This window comes from Chrysemys picta, chromosome 7, assembly GCF_011386835.1.
Source record: "Chrysemys picta bellii isolate R12L10 chromosome 7, ASM1138683v2, whole genome shotgun sequence".
NCBI lineage: Eukaryota > Metazoa > Chordata > Testudines > Emydidae > Chrysemys > Chrysemys picta.
Genome location: NC_088797.1, coordinates 112,092,394 through 112,112,982, shown reverse-complemented (window position 1 = coordinate 112,112,982; position 20,589 = coordinate 112,092,394). Strand labels below are relative to the sequence as shown.

Here is a 20,589-nt window from a genome sequence, read left to right as displayed (position 1 = left end):
AATAAAATAACGCGTCTAGAGATGAAGATGCCTTTTCCGTATGGGCAGAAGATAACTACAGTAACTCCTCACTTAACGTTGTAGTTATGTTCCTGAAAAATGCGGCTTTAAGTGAAACGATGTTAAGCGAATCCAATTTCCCCATAAGAATTAATGTAAATAGGGGTTAGGTTCCAGGGCAGCTTCCCCTATTCTGCAAGCACCAGGGGCGGGGGGCTCAACCCTCAGCCCGCCCACTCTACCCCTTCCCCCAAGCACCCACCCTTGACCCGCCTCTTCTCCCCCCCACCTCCTCCCCCTTTACTTCGCAGGCTGCGTTCTGGCTCCTTCCCCCTCCCTCCCCTCCCTTTTAAACGCCGCAAGCCAGCTGATTGCTGCGTTCGGGAGGCAGGGGATGGAGGGGGAAGGTGCGCCGAGTCCTCGCTCCTCCCCCTTCCCTCCTGCCCGGGGCAATCAGCTGGCTTGCCGCGTTCGGGAGGTAGGGGGAGCCTGCGCGCCGAGTCCTCGCTCCTCCCCCTCCCTCCTGCCTCCAAAATGCCGCAAGCCAGCTGATTGCCATGGGCAGGAGGTGGGGGGAGGAGCAAGGATTCGGCGCGCAGGCTCCCCCTACCTCCCCTGCCTCCCGAACGCGGCAAGCCAGCTGATTGCCCCGGCAGGAGGGAATGGGGAGGAGCAAGGACTCAACGCACCTCCCCCCTTCCTCCCCTGCCCCCGGAACGCAGCAATCAGCTGGCTTGCGGCATTTAGAAGGGAGGGGAGGGAGGAGGAGGAGCCAGGACCCACATGCTTTGTTCACTTCTTGCAGGAAGAGCAGCGTGTTGGAGCTAGCTGGTGGGGGCTTGGAACCAGGGTGGACTGGCAGCCCCCCCATCAGCTTCCCGGCTCCCCTAAGTTCCCTGTGTGGCAGCAGCCCAGCAGGCTATCAATTGCTGGGCAGTTCAGCTGTCCCTCCCCCCACTGCCATGTGCTGCTCCTGCCCTCTGCCTTGGAGCTGCTCCTGGGAGCTTCCTGCTTGCTGTGCAAAGGGGGGGCAGAGAGGGGTGCTAATGTCAGGGTGTCCCTTTCCCCCCCGCTCCTTTACCCTATCTCCGCGTGGAGGGGGCACGACAGGGCTCAGGATGGAGGGAGCTTGCTGGCAGCAGCTGCTGTCTCAACTTGCTGATCTACTTAAAAAGGCAGTGTACTTACTGGAGTCAGCGTACTTAAAGGGGCAATGCCTATCTCTCTCTCACACACACACGGTGTGTCTGTCTCTCTCTGTGCCATGCTGTCTCCCCTCCCTCCGTTCGTGCTGCCTTGTAGAGTGTGAGGCGACATTAACAACGTGTTAACCTTTAAGAACTCAGTGGAGTGCTGGTTCACCATTTAGCAGTAAGGCATTCCCTAGGAAATATCCCTTCCTCTTCCACCCTCTGACTCCACCACCTCAACCAAGCTTCACAATCATCATTGTATGTATATAGATATAGTCTTGTTTGGCGAAAAAAATTTCCCTGGAACCTAGCCCCCCGCCTCCATTTACATTAGTTCTTATGGAGAAATTGGATTCACTTGACATCATCTCACTTAAAGTAGAATTTTTCAGGAACATAACTACGTTAAATTAATTAATTTTCAGAGGTGTTGAGCACCTGCAGTTTCTTTTGGAAGGAAAGCGTTGGGTGCTTGGAAGGGAGGGAAGGGAATTAACTTTTGGCATACACTGAGAAGGAATGAAATGACTGCATCAGGAAATGAGTCATATAACCAATCTCAGCATTGTCCATATTGATTTGATTCAGATACAGACTCATAGACTTTAAGGTCAGAAGGGACCATTATGATCATCTGGTCTGACCCCCTGCATGCTGCAGGCCACAAAACCCTTCCCTGGACTCTGCCGTTGAAGTCCCCAATCCTGTGTTTCAGTGACTTCAATCGGCAGAGACCCTCCTGCTAGTGATCCCTGCCCCATGCTGCGGAGGAAGGCGAAAAACCTCCAGAGGCTCAGCCAATCTACCCTGGAGGAAAATTCCTTTCCGACCCCAAATATGGCGATCAGTAAGACCCTGAGCATGTAGGCAAGAGTCTCTAGCCTGACCCCTGTTGGCCATTATACTATTTACGTACCATTGCTTGGTTTTCCTTGGCTACTATGTTTTACCATTAAACCATTCCCTCCATAAACTTATCTAACTTAATCTTAAAACCAGACAGGTCCGTCGCCCCCACCGTTTCCCTCGGAAGGCCGTTCCAATAGATTATGATCACCACTTTTACAAGATAAATTTTGTACAAAGTACACCTTGTGAGGTATCATTTGAAAAGTTATAATCTGCTGAATATAATTATCCTGTTAAAATATGTGTAGTGACACTTCATGCAAAATTATAAGCTTCTACTGCATGATTGTTACTGAAATATGTTGTAATTCTGGGTAACACCCACAAAACAGTTTTTCAGAGACAAAGGCACACTAGCATCCCAGACAGGTGTTAAAGGGCCATCACCTACTTAAGTGGGCATCCCCCAGCAAGGGGGAGATGTAAACAAGAAATGTACATTACATCCTAGGAATGTTTTAAACCTCACATCCACAAGAGACAGCTTGTTGCCTACATCCCAGCAGGGAGTAATCCTTGAAGAAGGGAGAGGGGTATAAATATGAGAGACAGTGACCTCCAACTCACCTCTTGTCCTCCCATGTCTCTGTTCATGACATCAACTACTCTCAAAGAACTACTGAGGGGGGAGTGGTCCCAGGCTGGAAGGAGACCCAGCCTGTGAAATTTCCAACAATGTATGGTGAGACAATGTATGGTGTTTTTAAGTTCACCTAGCTTGTTAAGTAGGTATTAGCTTGCGTATTACTCATTTTCTTTTGTAACCAATCCTGATTTTTATAGATCATCACTTATAATCACTTAAGTTTATTAACTACAGAAAGATAGATTTTATCTTATAGTTTTATCTTAACCTCTCTGTTTGGATTAAAGTTTGTTGGAAACTCCATTTAGGATAACAAGGCTGGTGCATATATCGTTTCCTTTAATTAAATGCCGGAGTTTCTATGAGCTTGCATTGTTCAGTAGTGTGCTGGTCAGTACAAGATGCACATTTCTGGGGGAACAAGGCTGAGACTAAGAATTTGTGGGTGTTGCCCTGTATGTAATTCATGAGTGACTGGTCAGAGTGCTTATGTATTTAGCTGGGAGTGAATTTGCATGCTGAAGGCTGTGTGAGCAGGCCAGGTGTGGCTGTTCTGACAGCAAAGCAGTGTAAAAGGCATCCTAGACCCTAGGGTGCCATCGAATTAAGGGGACACTGCTGTTCAACAGTCCGGATTGTACCCTGGGGAATGTCTCACTCGCTCTTTGTTCGAGAGGTTTATGTTTTTCTGTTTTGCTGAAATCTTTTCACGCATTAAAACTCTTGGTAACATGGTCTTTGTCTCTGCGGTTTTGGGCCCTATTTCTGTCATGTTTCTTGGTAGTCTATTTCTTTGTCCTTTTAGTAAAAGAGAAACTAAAACATTGAGTGTCACTGAGCAGGTAGTGGGGAGAAGAGGTTGTAGAAAGTCTCGTTAAAAGCCAGGGGAGGGTTTGTGACCAGTAATCTCATATGCATATTCAAGGATATGAATATAAATTCTGATAGCCATTTCACATTATATGGATGTTTTGTGATCTTGCACGTGTTGGTGCTTCATCATTTCATGATACAAAATTTCCTTTGCCCTGGAAGCTTCAGTGAGCATCCCCTGCTTTGCATGTTACTCCTGGGGGAATTCTGCGCCAAAAAAGTAAAAATGATGCGCACAATATTTTAAAATTCTGCAAATTTTTTGTCAAAATCACCTATAGAATCATGCCAGTTTCAATTATTTTGGTAATTTATTTCAAAATACCCGTCAGCAAGTATGTTTGTAACAATACAGACACACACAAAAATTCCCCCAGGAGTAGAGAGTTAAACTCCTATGACAACCCAGTTCCTTTTTCTCTGGTCCCCAGAGCCCAGTCATAGCCCCCCTGGCCCAGACACTCAGACCCCCTACCATCCCAGAGCGTTTACCTTTTAGAGATTCTTTAACCAGGTCTCCATTACACTTTTCTGTGCAATCCTTAATAATCGCCTGTGTTTTCAGAAATAGCTTCTATAGTATAGAATATGTATGAGTTGCTGTAGAGAAAACCAGTAGAATGAAGGAAAAAAAAAAGTAAATGGCTAGAGGGAGCTGAAATGTGAATAAAATGTTTTTTCTGATATAGCAAGGTATGTTGCTTTGAATATTCTATTGTGTGCAGCTGGCCATTTCGACATAAGAGCTGAGCCTGTCTTTCAGTACAATCATGTGGGGTTGGAGGAGCTGTTTAAATTCAGTTCTCCTGTTGGCCAGCGATCTCTCTCATTGGTTTTATTAAAGGGCTTCTATCTGTATTTCTCTGGAGAAAGGTGGGGAAGATATGGGGAGACTCTTTTGATTTATGGCAGGGATTGGGGTAATGGAGCTTTGTGTTGACTTATCCTAGACTTGTAGAGGATTTTGTCTGTGACCTTAATTACTTTATGTGGGAAGACCCTATGGGGAGGAGAGTAATGTTTGCAGTTTGTGAAGCCCAATACCTACCTGCCCCCTCCCAAGCTATTTCTGGAATACCAGATGGTTTTGGTGGATAGAAGCATCCTTTAATTCATCTGTCTGACTACTTCTCTGATGTGAACTTTGCTATGCTTATCCATGTGTTTCTGATTGCCAGAGTGGATTATTTTAATACACTTTATTTGGGGCTTCCCTTGAAGACCACTTGGAAACTGTAGTTAAAAGATAGTGTAGTGTCCTGCTTAGGTAGGAAGGCTGATCATAGGCAACACACTACACCAGTGCTGTGCAGATTTCACTAATGTTGAACATACCCTGACTTGCACCAGAAGGAAGTCTACAGTCAATGAAAAGATGTATCAAATATCCCTCAGTGCTACCAGTCAAGATAAAATTGTAATAAGCCATGGCATAGTCTTTATCGTATATAAATAGCTAACCAGCTGAATGCAGCAGAATAATTATCCCATCAGATGTGAAAGTTCATGTTGCCTGCTTTCACTGAAAGTTAATAGCTGAACCTAGGAGTGTTTCTGGTATTCATGTTAGAAGATGAGACTATATAAAAGTTGAAGTAGGCATGGCTTGGGAAGGGTGCCCCATAAGATACGATAGATGAAGCACCGGAAAGCTCTTTGAGTTAATGTACATCTCATTAGCAGAGTGGCTGGGAAATTATTTTGAAGGAATGCTTTTTGTTGTTGTTTGTTGGAAAATGTTGATTTGTTGAAACCAAAAAACTTGAAAGTAAATAGTCATGTCCTATTGAAGATATGAGCTATCTGCCTCTCCTCCACCCAATCAAAAGCATAGGTAGAAATTTGCAAGAAATAAAATATGCATCATTTTGGCACTTAACAAGGAATTTGCTATTTAGCTCAGACAACAATCCCAATGTGACAATAAGGAAGTGGCAATGTTTTCTGGTCTATTTCTGAGCAAACTCAAGCAGCAGTGTTTATAGAGGTAGGCCATGTAATTGCTATAGTATTACAAGTTCTAAACCTGCAATGTCACCTTGTCCAGGGGAGAAAAGTGTGACTTGACAGTATGCATAATGTGTTACTTGAGATGTTGCTGTACACCGGGTGTTTTAGGAAGTGTTAGAAAAACACTTAAGTGGTACTGGGTGGTAGTTGGAGCAAAAATCTGAACTAAATTCCTGTTATAGTGGAAGAATCTGAAGTGGTAGGTTATTTTAACAGATACAGTGCTTTAAATTAGTTGTTGCCATCTGTTCTTCCCTAGCTTATAATGCAGAAAAAACACAATAATTAAATCAGTGAAAAATGAGGCAGACAACTAAAATGTACATTTCTAAAATGACAGGAAGCTGTGATTTCCCTGAAGGCGGGAGTTAGCGTGCATACATGAGTAGGAAAAAATTCCAATTGAATGTGTTGTCCAAAAGCTGTTTTAGGAAACTGTTCTTACCTTATCCATAAGAGCACACATCCAATCTAGGGATTCCTTATTACAATTGCAAGCAATATCTGAATAATTGAGAGCCTTTCCTGGTCATTGTTCTAGTTTTTCCTCCAGGTCATACTTTATCTGCATAATCACTTCCTGATCTGCATTCTCATCCTGCCCTGAGATGTAAGCTTCATTTCTATTATTTTGACTCTGGGATCAGAATTACAGTACAAGCATATATATTTAATGCACCCAAGCATGTTTTCTGTACACATTTTGCAACTTAAATGTCTGGATTCTTGCATTTAATAATAGCACTAAGTAAATTAATCTCTTTAGTTCTTGTTCAGCATTATAGGAGGTTTTATACTCCATTGTGGGGAATGGCCAAAAATCACTCTTGACTTCATTAAGCTTGCTTCTTCTTTGAGTGCTTGTTCATGTCAATTCCAATCAGGTGTGTGACACGACAGCCAGAAGATTTTTCCCCTAGCAGCATCCATAAGGTCAGCCCGGGTGCCCCCTGGAGTCGCGCCTTCATGGTGCCCAATATAGGGCCCTGCCGACCCGCCACTTCCTTAGTTCCTTCTTACCGCCAGTGATGCCTAGCTGGAACTTCCCTTGCTCTTGCTTTTCCAAATGCCTTTAGCAGTGTCCCGTTGTAATTTGTATATAGTTAGTAGTTTTTGTCTTAAATAGTAGTAGTAGAAGGCTAAGTTTTCATTGTGGGGGTTCCCCCCACCTTTTTCTCTCTGGGGCATGCCTTGGTTGCTGGGGTTCAATCTGTGTGAAGGCTGCGGAAAGTTGATGCCAAAAGTGACCCACACACTTCTTGTTTGAAGTGCCTTGGCGAGAGTCACCAAAAGGACAAGTGCTGCATTTGTAAAGGGTTTTAGCCGAAGACCCTTAAGGATCGTGAGCAGAGACTCAGGCCTATCCTCATGGAGGCAGCCCTCCGCTCACAATCTGACCCCGGGTCGGCGGAGCCCGTGCTGATCGCCACCTCCTCCGTGCGCGGCACACACCGGTGCTAACGGCGTGCGAGTCGGCTCCTAGAAAGGAGACTAAGGACTCCCGGCATCGACACGGTACCAAATATAAGACTTCTGGTAGGCACTGATCTGTATCTCCGGTGCCCCACAAGAAAAAGAGGCAAGGGAGAGGGTGCTCTTCCCCCACCCCCCCCAAGTCTAAGGAGACAGCAGCAGGGAGAGCTCCACCCACCCAGCCTACTTCGGGCCCGGCAGCTCCAAGGGGCTCGTCGACTCCTGCCCCGCAAGGGGTCCAGTTGAGTCCGGCCCACTACCACTCTCTGGACTGTCATGGCCAGGACGTTCAACTCCTCTCCACTCTGGCAACTTCTGAGGCGGTGCAGGACCTTATATGCTTGACGGCTCTGCCTTCCCCAAGGAGGGAAGAGGCACTGGTGTTAGCCATGCCGCCTATTCCATCTAGGGGCAAGCCGGCGATGATGTCGCGCTGCTCCCCATCTCTGGCGCGCCACTCCCTGGTGCAAACTGCCCAAGGGGGGGAACCACATCAGTCTCCAGAGGCTTGGCACCACCACTCCTCCTTGGTCTTCTTTTTCAGAGACCTCAGAGTCTGAAGCAGAGTCCTACCGTTTGGACAGATCCAGCAGCAGGAGGTCTAGATCTAGGCAACACCGCCAGCCTCCTCCAGCGCAGTGGCCACCTCAATGGCAGCCACCGACTCAGTGGCCCTTTTGGACTTACCATCAGGCCCGGGGTCAGAGCCAGGCATCGAGATCCAGATCGGCATCGATTGCGTTGGCATCTGTCGCCCATGTGCAGCTACTGGCACCGGATCCATCTCTGGCAACGACTCCTGTGCCTCCGCCTGCTGCTTTGGGTTCTGCACTGACAATCCCGGCACCAGCAGCCTCAGCACCATCGGCATGCCAGCCCCATGAGCAACCCTAACCCTAACCCCCGTGGGCGCCAAGGGCAGTAACCAGGGTCATGGGCCGGTGTTTTTGTCTTTGTCCTCCCCAGATGAGGCTGTTGCGGGCACGTCAATGGCCCCGGCCTTGGAGGACAGCAGGGTCCCGCAACAGTTGTTGTGCAGGGTGGCCCAGAACCTGGGGATCCAGGCAGAGGAGGTGGTAGAAGATGCGGATCCCACGGTGGACATCCTCGCCCCCTCTGGACCCTCGTGTATTACTCTGCCACTTATTAAAAATATAAGTGAAACCACAAAAACTTTGTGGCAGACCCCGGCCTCCTTGCCTCCCACAGCAAGGAGGAATGAAATATGCTATTTTGTCCCCTTTAAAGGAGTCCGAGCCCTTGTACACTCACCCTCCACCTGACTCCGTGGAGGTGGATGCTGCGAACCACGGGGAGCGCCAGGGGTTCCAGGGACCCTCTCCTAAAAACCAGAAGGTCAAAAAGCTTGACTTATTCAAGAGGAAAATGTACTCCACCGGTGGTTTGCAGCTACGAATTGCAAGCCAACAGGCCATCATTAGCAGATACTCCTTCAACACCTGCGGAGCGATGGCCAAGTTTTCCGAGCTGCTACCATCAGACTCCCATTGTGAATTTAAGGCCTTGGTGGAGGAAGGCAAACTCATTTCTAGGGCCTCCTTGCAGGCGGCTCTTGATGGCTATGGGGGTGGCCATGAGGAGGTCCTCTTGGCTCCAGGTCTCTGGTCTACCTCATGAAGTCTAGCAGACCATCCAAGACCTGCCCTCTTGAAGTTCAGGCATTATTTTCCGAAAAGATGGAACTGGACTCAACACAGGCCAGCAGTGCCATAACAAGGGCGAGGCGAGTGAGGCACTTGTCTCGGGTACACAAAGTTGCGGGGGGGGCGCAGAAAGTGGTGGAGAGGGGGAAAAAAAAAAGCTGCTGGCACGGAGATATTTATAACCCAGGTGATCTCCCCTCCCTCCCAGCCCCACCTGTGGCTTCCCCCGAGTGTTCCCCGACCCCGACTTGCTTCCCCGCCCCCCCGCTCTTCCGGCCCCGGAGCAGAGCTGCTTCATATTACCTCCCTGCAACAACTGCTGCTGCAGGGTCCTAGTGCCCCCCAACTCAACTGCCAGCGCAGACTGACTCTGAGCCTGCCCTTCCCCCTCAGGCCCTTCCCTTTTACCGGCCAGACCCTCCATCAGCACAGGGGCACCCTCCGCCCGCAGTCACCGCTCCTGCCCCATGCTGGGCAAGGATGCAGCCCCATCCCTCATCCCCAGTGAGGCTACAGTCAGGAACAACTGCAGGGGAGGAGGCGCACGCAGCACCACTCGGCACCCACCACAGGGGAGGCGAGGGAGATTCCTGGACCTAAGAGGGGCCCTAGGAGCACATGCAGTGAGAGTGGTGGGGGTGAATGTGCTGCTGGGGGGGCAGGAAAGGGGGGCTCCTCCCGCAGAGCTCGCTGCTGCTGGCAGGGAAAGAGCTGGGGGGAGTCCTCCTCTCTGGCCCCTGTCCTGGAGCAGCCTGCCTGCACCCCAAACTCATCCCCAGCTCTGCCCCACCCCAGAGCCCACACCCCCAGTCAGAGCTTTCACCACCACACCATACCCTCTACCCTAGCCCCTCCAGCACCCCAAACACCTTATCCTCCGTCCCAGCCAGAGCCCTCATCCCCCCACACCCTAATCCTCTGCCCAAGCCGTGAGCCCCTCCTGCACCCCCAAACACCTTATCCCCAGTTCCAGCCAGATCCCTCATCCCCCAACCCTCTGCCTCAGCCCTGATCCTCTCCCACACCCCAAACCTCCCATTCCCATCCAGTGCCCTCACCCCCCACACTCCTACTCTCGCCCTGAGCCCCTCCCACACTCCAAACCCCTCATCTGCAGCCACAGCCCTCACCCCTGCACCCCATCCCTCTGCACCTCTCCCATCCACAAACTCCCTCCCAGAGCCTGCACCCTAATCTCCTGCCCCAGCCTAGGGCCTGCACCTCAGACCTCCTCCCTCACCCAAACTCCCTCCCAGAGCCTTGGGCGGGTGGGGGGGGCAGAGTTTGGGAGGGGGGCGGGTTCTGGGCACCACCAAAATTTCTACAAACCTGCCACCCCTGATCCTGCCCTGCAAACCTGAACTCCCAGCATTCTCAGGACACATGCTGATCCGTAGTGGCCACTGCTGATATCCAGCACCTCCTTCCTCTCTTAACCTGTGAGTCCCTCTCTGGATTGGAACTGGACTGGAACCAAAGACCATCTTGGAAGCAACATTACCAGCCCAAGCAGTCAAAAATCATGAGTTAGACCCCCCCAAAATCACAGGCTCTACCGCCACCACTTCATTCATTCTTCAGCGGCAATTCAGTGGCAGGCCCTTCCCTCTGAGAGGGACTGAGGGACCCAGGGCTGAATTGCCACTGAAGAGCCGGCCCTGGGGAAGGGCACAATTTTATATTCTTGCCTCGGGCGCAAAAATAACTAGTTACGGCTCTGCAGGCCAGGACGTTCCTTCCCGAAGCGAGATTTCAAGCCCTCGGCAACATCATTCGAGGTCTCAGGTGGTTCCCTGCCACCGCAGCATGGAACTGCCTGAAACTTCTAGGACACATGGCTACTTGTACCTTCAGTCATGGCTAGTATCAGTGTATCTGCCAGCCCAGGACAGTTTGGACAGGATTGTAACCCTGCCTTGCCCGCTACTCAACTCACTCGACCTGCAGGTAGTATGTGCAAGGATCCCCTTCACCAGCCCTCAGCCATCCCTCTCACTAGTGACAGACACATCAGACTTGGGCTGGGGGGCACATTTGGGAGACCTCAGAATGCAAGGCCTCTGGTCTCAGGCGGCTCTTGCTCTACACATCAATGTCAGAGAGCTGAGAGCAGTATGCCTGGCATGCCAGACTTTCTGAGCCCATCTAGCAGGGAAATATGTATCAGTCATGAGAGACAACTCCGTGGTGATGTTCCTTATCAACAAACGGGGGTGCAAGCTCCTCTCCCCTTTGCCAGGAAGCCCTCGTGGTCTGGGACTTCTGTGTAGAGCACTCGATACACCTGCAAGCATCATACCTCCCTGGAGTATAGAACGAGTTGGCGGACCATCTCAGTACTTTGTTCCATGGCCACAACTGGTCCCTTCACCCAGACATAGTGAACTCAGTCTTTCATCAGTGGGGCTTTCCCCAGATAGACCTGTTTGCCACGCTATACAACAGGAAGTGTCAGCTGTTCTGCTCCTTCCTGAATCACAGCCTGGGCTCCATCACAGGCGCATTCCTCGTCCCATTGGGAGGCTGTCTCCTATACACGTTCCTGCCTATCCCTTTCGTTCACAAGGTGCTCCTCAAAATTCGGAGGGAATGAACTTTGGTGATATGATATTGATAGTTCCAGCCTGGCCCTCCCTGCAGGTACACATCACACCTGGAAATGTCCGTGGAAGCTCCAGTCACCTGCTGCTCTTCCTGGACTTAATAACTCAGGATCACATTCGTCCCCAACGTCCAAACCTCGAGTTGCTCCACCTCATGCCGTGTTAGCACCATGGCTGAACCCAAGGCACTTTCTTGCTCTGATCAAGTCAGAAAAGTTCTCCTGAGCATCAGGAAACCCTCCACGAGAGCTCCCTACCTTGCCAAGTGGAAGAGATTTTCAATCTGGTCGGCTCACCACCATTCGGCTCCAACACTCATCTCAGTGCCACTAATACTGGACTGTTTTCTCCACCTCAAGCAGAAGAGATTGTCTGTGTCGTCAATAAGAGTTCACTGGACTGCCATCTCTGCCTTCCATCCAGGAGCAGAGGGGCGATGTGCTCCCTGCTCTCTCTCTCATAAAAGGTGGCATTTCTGGTGACGATAACCTCAGCTGGAGGGTGTCTGAGCATCAGAGCCCTCTTACACTGTATTCCATAAGGACAAGGTTCAGCTCAGGCCTCACCCGGCTTTTCTCCTGAAGGTTGTCTCCCAGTTCCACATCAACCAAGACATCTTCCTCCCTGTATTCTACCCTAAGCTGCACTTGAGTGGCAGGGAGCAAAGCACTCATTGGATGTCCGCAGAGTGCTAGACTTCTACATCGAGAGAACGAAACCGTTTCGAAAGTCCGTCCAGGTATTTGTGGCAGTGGCGGACAGAAAGGTCTTCCTGTCTCCTCTCAACATATCTCATCATGGATCACATCCTGCATTCATGAGTGCTACAACTTGGCAAGGGTGCCTGCTTCTTCGATCACTGTATACGTCACCAGGGCTCAGGCCTTTTCAATGGTGTTCTGGCGCAGCTTCCCACCCAGGAAATCTGCAGAGCAGCGACATGGCCCCCCGTGCACACTTTGACCACACACTATGCGATCACCCAGGAGGCCAGAGACAATGCAGCCTTTGGAAGAGCGGTGCTCCAATCAGCGGAGGACTCCGACCCCACCTTCTGAACTTGGGCTTGTGAGTCACCTGATTGGAATTGAGATGAACAAGCACTCGAAGAAGAAAAAATGATTACTCACCTTCTCGTAACTGTTGTTCTTCGAGATGTGTTGTTCATGTCCATTCCAATACCTACCCTCCTAACCCTCTGTCAGAGTAGCCAGCAAGAAGGAACTGAGGGGGTGGCAGGTCGGCAGGATCCTATATTGGGCGCCATCAAGGTGCGACTCCAGGGGGCGCCCAGGCGTGTGCATGGGTGGGAGGCTGCTGTGGGCATGATGCACTGTGTGAGTGGGTGTGGGAGTGCTGCTATGGGCATGGCTGCATGTACAGTTGCCCAGAGACTAAGGTGGTGCAGGGCTATCAATTACAATGCAGATCTATTTCTAAGATCTGGCCTGGCTTATGTCTCCAGTGTACAGCTTTTTTACTAGAGTCACAGAGCTTCCATTTTAAGTGGAAATTCTATCCCTGTTTGAAGTGTCTAATGTTAATTTTGTCTTATAGCAGTTCAGTTTCTTTTTTTAAAAAGTGTAAATTTTTTTTGCTACTCTTCATCTTTTTTGGAAGGCCGTGTGGGGTATAGCCACTTCTCCAGAGGCTGCTAATGCAGAACAGCACAGGCAAAAGGAAGTGCTCTTCAGGTCTAGTCAGTGCTTAGCTCCAGCCTTGTGCAAACAGATCCGTTCTTTGTGTCAGTAACTCTTAGGAGAGCCTCTTCAGTGGTTGTGACCATCCCTCATCCTTGATTGCTTTTTAAACTCACTCGAACAGCAGTACTGATATAACACAACACCACTTCCAGAAGTTTTGGGCTATATCTGGCTTATAGGAGTATCTTTGCTTTGACAGTTCTATGGTGCCTTCCTCTTCAGTCAATAGACAGCAAGACTGGCATACATACAGTATCTCATAGAAATTGGCCAGGAAGTCAACTTTCTTTTCTGTACATGGGAATCTCCAAAACTCTATGCTAGGAGTTTCTAAACATGCTTTTCTATGAAAAAAGTTTAATCTACCCAAACGCATCTAGATTTTGAATCTGGAAGACACTTGTGCAGTAGATCAAATTTTGGACCTCAAACATTGACTTTTGTTCAATATCTTTAACAATGTACAATGCCCAAAATTATTTCTGCCCCCCCCTTAAATACTTATTCTGTATAAATACCTTTAATTAAATGATTTCCCTGCAAAGTAATTTTTCTTCCTTTGCATTTTTTAAAATGCCTGTAGCATTGTTCGAGTTTTTTTTCTGCCCTGGTCTACCCTTTAGTCGAAGGCCTAAGAGAAAATAGAAGTCCTAAAAGTGCTTCCAATTTATCCTTATCCTTTAGTTCAAGCCTTAGAGCAGTGCTTCTCAAACTTATTTGATTATACCCCCCTTCTTTGTGTCTGTACTAGTTTGTCTTTCCTCCCTTCCCCACTGCCTGCCCTCCCTCCCTCCCCCACCACCACACAAGTACTTATGCTGATATGTGCTATGGTGGTGCTTCACTTAACTCAGTTTAGACTTCTTAGTGTTTCATTTTGGTTGGGTTTTTTCTATTGCACGAATTAGCCAATGATCCATTGTAATAAGCGCAAAAGCAAAACTGTGATTGTGGTCCTTGCTTACAATTAAATGTGCACACTGCGTCATAGCAAATGTATTAACATAGAGATGTCAATGACTTTGTTAAGCTTGCATAGCATTATACAAAAATCCATCAAAATGCACAACGCTATCTAGAGTCAAATGCACAGCACCACCTGAGGACCTAGTATATCTGGAGGAATCAGCTTTGCTAGTTATTCATTGCTGTGGGTAAAACGTGCAATAAGCCCCCGCCTCCAAGCTTCTCACCCCCCCCCCCACCTTTGAGAACCTCTGCCTTAGAGGGTGGATTCCTTCCCTATGCCACTTGTGTAGGGTCTAGACAGAGATTCTGATGTCTATGGAGCCATAGTTTTCACATCACGCTCATACTAATTCTGGGAAACAATACTCTCTGATATTTATTCTTGTTGGGAACCAAGAAACTTGTTTTCGAAGGTAAAGATAGTAGGTTAACTTAATAAGGATGGAATGTAAGAGTAGAATATAATAATCAATAGTTTGGCTATCTCTAAATAGGAAAGTGATAAATCTCCCCTGTGTTGGTAGTTTGTTTAATCCCCTCTCTATCTATTGCACAATTACACAATTACTTTTGAAGATAAATAATACCAGAAAAACATTGATAAAATACTTTATAAAGATGACATTTGTACAGCCATGACAAACTTCAGTGCACAAAACAATTTCTGCTTTGTCTGCTGTGGTCTGTCATTAAATAATCTGTTCCTGCTATTTTGTTAGTCAGTGTGTTTATTTAGGAGGTGCCGTACACAGTCTCTAGTTTTATAACCTTCAAAGTGAGGTGCATATCATTGTGATCAGGATATAATTTTAAATTCAGCAGTATATCTTGTTCTCTTGGGTATTACATAGGATTTATTAATGTTGTCTTAAGCAAGCTCAACTTCCTTTAGACTGTTTTTAACCACTCAATCCCTCTTTTAAAACACTGAGCTGACCAAACCAAATTTTTAAAAATAACAGAAAAAACCTCTACCATCTTTTTGGTAATGGTAACCTTCATTAAATGCAATACCTTAATTGGTCTATGTTTTTATGTGTATGGGGGGGAGATGGTTACTACATGGTCTTTTAAAAGGAAAACTTCATTTCCTTACAGAAGAAACAAAAAAAAACCCCAGTTGGATCATCCCTTCCCAGAAAGAGTTTTTACTACAGAACATTCCCAAGTGCTTTGTCTGTCCCATCTTTCAGTGACATCAGTGATAAATTTCCATTTAATGATGGGAAGAAAAGAGATGCTGCCTGACTTATTGAGTTATCCAGTATTACCAGTGAAGATGCTGGCAGCCTGATGCTGTCTGCTGGAAAGGAAAATGATTAAATACTACTATGGTACAGGAGATAATGCAATAGAAAGAGAAGGAACCTAGATACTTGATTCCCATTTAAGGTTAACGTTAATAAACTTCAGGGGTTTTTACCTCAGTTCTTCTCCTACCATTCAGACATAGGGGTTAGATAACAGTAAATATATCATCCTGGTTTTGGGATGTGGTAGGGTATTTTTAATGGCAGCTACTGGAAAACTGCACACAGCTCTGGAATAAATCCTGAATTCTGCATTGAAAACATGCTATAGAAACCGGAAAAAAATACCATTGATAATCTTCTTGTTTAATTTTGATGTATCCTTTTTGTTCCATAGTGCTTAAAAAAAAAAAGAAAAGAAAAGAAAAAAAAAAGTAGCTGTTTAGCTAAGGAGAAAACATGGGAGTTGCCAAATATATCTAAGAAAGGAAAGAAATTCAATAGCAATAAAGTTGCTAAATAGGTTGCCAACATTCAGGTGTTATGTATTCCAAATGTGGAACTGTTCATTTACAATAATGGGTCTTTAACGTTTCTATGTTATTGTGTATGATACTTTGCCTTTTCTGGTCTTGTTACTATTGCTAACTGTTGAGTTTAAGAACTAGAGATTGCTGAGTCCAACAAATAGCGAGGATGTGTGTTTATAAAAAACAAACAACAAAACCCAGCATATTGGACAAGAGAATGGAGTTAGTCTGATATTTTTGGTTTGTTGTTAAAACAGTAACAATATAGTTTTATGGATTAACCAGGGACAGGAATTTAGGAGGCCTGTGTATACCACTTAACTTCTGTCTAGTTCCCGTTCTCTTTTTGAATTGTTGAGGGTATGATAAACCTGTCTGCTTCACATGGGTGTCAGGTATTACACAGTTCTTTGTTACAAAGATTATTTAGGTGCCAGTATAACTAACATTTCCCTCATTACAAAACTAAGCTTTTGTCTCTTAATCCCCATGGTTAACATGCACATTAAAAATACAGGCTCTATAATTTGATTAAACCTGATTTTATGTCAGACATTTCATGTCTGTGTACTGAAATGATCTGTTCACATTAAGACCATTTAAAATGGACACAGCAGCTGTGTTTAAATGTTTTATTTACTTTCCATTTTTGTGTGATACAGCCTCGTGGGAGAGTTTTTCCCTGCTGGCTGACTTTTCCATGCGGTGAACTCCAATTTTCTTCCTTTTCTGTTTCTAATGATACAGAAATCAAATTGGCTGACCTTGTTTTTGAATGTGCACTAGCATTATTGATGTTGGCAGGAATGTGCATAACTCTGGGATCATTTTAATTGCTGTCGGTGAAGCAGTGGTGCCCTCTCCCTTAATAGCTTATCCCACAACATGGTGACTTTCCTTAATATTTCAGTGGTAGAGTAGCAGAGGGTTTTTTCTTCCCACAAAGATCAGGATAATCTGGAGGGAATTGGCCTATGAGATAACATTTTTAAGGTAGGACTAAGGCTTTGGGTTTAATATGATTAAGTGTCCTCTCAGTGAATATGGTTTAATTATTTTCTGTTGTGACACTAACAGATTTTGCTGATGTTTTCCAGATCTACCATGGTGGCTACTTCTCATTCGCCAGAAAGCATTGATTGGCAAGCTTCCAGAAGGCCATGAAGTATGCAAAATAACCAAAATTGCAGTGATTCCACTCTCTGAAACAGACCCTCAGGATCTGGAGTTGGAGGTATGATTTTAAAATCTTGAAAACTTCTAATTTGAAAGTCTTAGTACCTCACACACCTTGTCTCTCTATCTTTTATTGGACCAACATATCCCCTGGGATGCATAGGAGGTGACAGATGTTGGCATGGATGCCCATTGCCTCCACTCTGACATGCAGTCCTACTTGCTTTTGTGATCATGACTCCTGTAGGAGTCCTTCATACACAAACATCTCTTACTATGTCTGCCCCAGGACTTTTCTAAAAGGGACTTCACAGAAACGAGGGAAAACTGTACAAATTAACTACACCCTCAGACTGTATTAACTTTCACTGTAGGTTGGGAGGAAAAGAATACAGAGTAATCTGATCAGATTGTCAGTCTCCTCAAATTCTGCAGAGGTTGAAGCTATTGTGGGGGCTTTTGTGTAAGCCACAGAGGGGAAATTCACACCACCTTTAGGCTCAGGCTACCCTCACTGCAGAGATACAGAGGGGAGGATAGTATCTATGAAGGTAAGATCATCAGGAGCTTCAGTGGGAAATGACTGACCCCCACTTTTATTTAGTGTGTATGTTCATGCTTATTTTGTGGTTTTCAATAGGATATCTTCAGGACTATAGAGCTAATCTTGTTAGTAAGAAATGCTCCAGTCTAACAAATCCAGAATCTATTCTTTAAATGTCATTACAATTAAGGTGTATTGACATTTAAGGTTTATAACTAACTGGGAAATTAATTCTTTAAAAGATTTCTTCATTCAACAATTATGGGAAGTTGCTGTTGTGTGGCAAAGCACTCTTTCTGTCAGACCCCCTTTTGGGGTCTGAGTGAGTTACTTCTACATTATTAGCTCCTGCCTGCCCATGGTCTTCTAGCAAGTTGTACAGAAATAGGAGTAGAACTGCATGAATATGTGCATCCAGTGTTGCTGACAAACCTCCCACTAGGATAGTATCTGGTAACTATATTATTAATAATCACCCATCAAAAATCAAAATTTCACTCTTCTGTCACAAAAATTTGTGGAAGAAAACACCCAGATAATTGTCAAGGAATCTATATAGCTTATTCAGTTTCCTGGTAATCTGTAGTGGAGACTTGAAGATTAATAATAAAACTCTATAGTCTTCTTTTTTCTCCTTGATGAAATTTCATTAGAAATAAAATGATCATGTTATTTAGCTCCATTCTAAACAAGAGATTATGGAAATAACTAATTGCTAACTAGCAGAAAATCCCTGAAAAGACACAGATTTACTGAATTTTACAAGACCTAGTCTACATAAACTGGACCAGGACATTTGTTTAAAAAAAAAAAAAAAAAAAAAAAAAGGTGGGTGGACTGGATGGCTCATTGAAATATATAGAGCCTTTCATATTTAGGACGGGGTTTTAATCTGGCAGAAGTCACTAATCACTGAACAGCAAAATGGCTTATGTCAACTGGAAATTAAACTATGGTTTTTATGTTCCTACTTGAATAAGTGATATTGCTCTCACATCTAGTTATGAAAACTTTATTTTTGGCCTTCCTGATGTTTAAATTAAGATTTCTGTAAAAAAAGTTCAGTTAATAACAATTCTCTGAAATAATCTGAGGTTTAGTGATTTCATTCTGACTTGTAGCATGAATAATTAGTGCACGGATGACCGTTAACAGATGGTAATTTTATGGTCTGCACAATAAAGGACTGAGTTTGTAAGCCTTTGATTCAGTCAGAACTATCTGTCAGACATAAATGTATAAAGTGTTTAATTTCAGTTTGGATGTTGATTATTCAAATGCTTAGAAAAAGGTGGCTTTGAAATGTAATGCTGCAACATGATACCCAAAGCAATAGTCCACTAGATTTCATGAGGAATTGTAGATATCTTCTTTGCCTTATCATGATGTAGAGATACAAGTGTAAGCTGTGATGAGAGAAACTTTGTTTGAAAACCCTATACAAAATATCTCTGTCCCAGTGGAACGGTTCACCAATAAATCTAATGGGGAAACAACTTTGTGATGAACTTGGGGGACATCTGTATTTTTTTTATTATGATGTATAGCTCTATTAAATTATTATGATATTGTCTGCTACACGGGTGCCAGGAGTTAACGTAGTCCTGGAGGTTTTTACACACGTGCAGGAAGGCAGGCAATAGTTCTAGATAGCCTAATCACTGATGCTTAAACAATATGGGTGTCAAGACACCAGGTTTTTGTCCCTGTCCAAGGGGGGGGGGACAGTGGAGACTATTGGCTAAAGACTGTGGGCTTGCTAATGATTCTTAACTGCTGTAATGAATGCAGAGGAGTAGAAAATGGAAAAAAACGCAGGGGAAGGACAGGAATAGACAAGGTGTTTAGAATCTGCTGTTAAAAAGAGACTTGTGTGTACGGGGGGATGGTAGTGTTAGGGGTTGTGATGTTGCACTCCATATACTTATGATCTGAATATGACATAAGTGAGATGTACTTTATGCAAGATGTCTCATGTAAGATATCATTGGAAAGGTTATGATTTACTGAATGTAATTATCCAACTTGTGTGCCTGTATCATTTCTATATCTAAAGTTAGGAATATGGCTATGTAACAATTACAACTGGGTGTGTATTGGGAAGGCACCCACCCACCACGACACGCCATCAGATTTGATGGGCCATTAGGAAGGAACAACAAGACTGTGAAAATACTAATCTCTCTCCCTCCTGGGAGTTATGTCATGGGACATAACTCTGACACTACTAGGTCAGGTGGTCTTGTCACTTGATACTAAACACTATCTTGGACTTCTTGTAACTTTCCATTAAAAGGAAAGAGGGGGGTCAAGTTTGGGAAACAAAGGATCCCCGCCTTATTTAAGGGCGGGGAGGAAGGCAAAGGGGACTCTACTCCATGGTCTGTCTGCCCAAGAAGAAAGACTGCTAAAGACACCTGAAAGGGCAGGCAAGCGGGGAGTCCAGATTGAGAAGGGGGTCCAGTCTGAAAAGAAATATAACTAGAACTCTAAGTTACAGAAACTTTGCAACCTGCCTGAAATAACGTTTAGGGTAAGAAATTACATTTTGTAACCTCAGCAAAGAGTCCTGTGGCACTTTATAGACTAACCTGTTTCCTGTTTCTTAAGTATATTGAGCTTAGCTTCCATATTTTGTTTTATTTGCTCGGTACTCTGCTTTGTTCGGTCTGTTATCTCTTATATTCATTTAAAATTCCCTTTTGTAGTTAAAAAATTTTATTTTTTGTTTTATTTATAATTTGGGGCGGAGGGTAAAGAGGCTGTGCATACCTTCCTCCACATTGAGGGAGGAGCCGGATTTCATAATATCCCTTTGGGTGGACACCTGAGTGCTGGGGCAAATCACTTAAGCTGAGTCTTCTCGGGCCTGGTCTGCACTGGGGGAGGGGGACAATCTAAATTACGCAACTTCAGCTACATGAATAACGTAGCTGAAGTCGACGTACTTGGATCTACTCACTGCGGTGTCTTCACTGCGGTGAGTCGACTGCTGCCACTCCCCTGTCGACTCTGCCTGCGCCTCTCGTGTCGATGGAGTACAGGAGTCGATGGGAGAGTACTTGGGGGTCGATTTATTGTGTCTAGTCTAGACACAATAAATTGA

General features: G+C 45.6%; 1 protein-coding gene across 9 annotated transcripts in view; it reads left to right on the top strand.

Annotated features, from left to right (window-relative positions):
* The window catches only part of INPP5F (inositol polyphosphate-5-phosphatase F), a 99,207-nt gene that overhangs the window by 35,437 nt on the left and 43,181 nt on the right, over positions 1-20,589 (top strand). For all 9 annotated transcript variants that reach the window (XR_010589316.1, XM_065552354.1, XM_065552356.1 and 6 more), the window contains exon 3: positions 16,861-16,997. Coding sequence is in view for 6 of the 9 variants with exons in the window: in XM_065552354.1 (XP_065408426.1) it covers positions 16,861-16,997 (137 nt within the window). In the remaining 3 variants the exon portion in view is untranslated. The remainder of the gene's footprint in view (positions 1-16,860; positions 16,998-20,589) is intronic.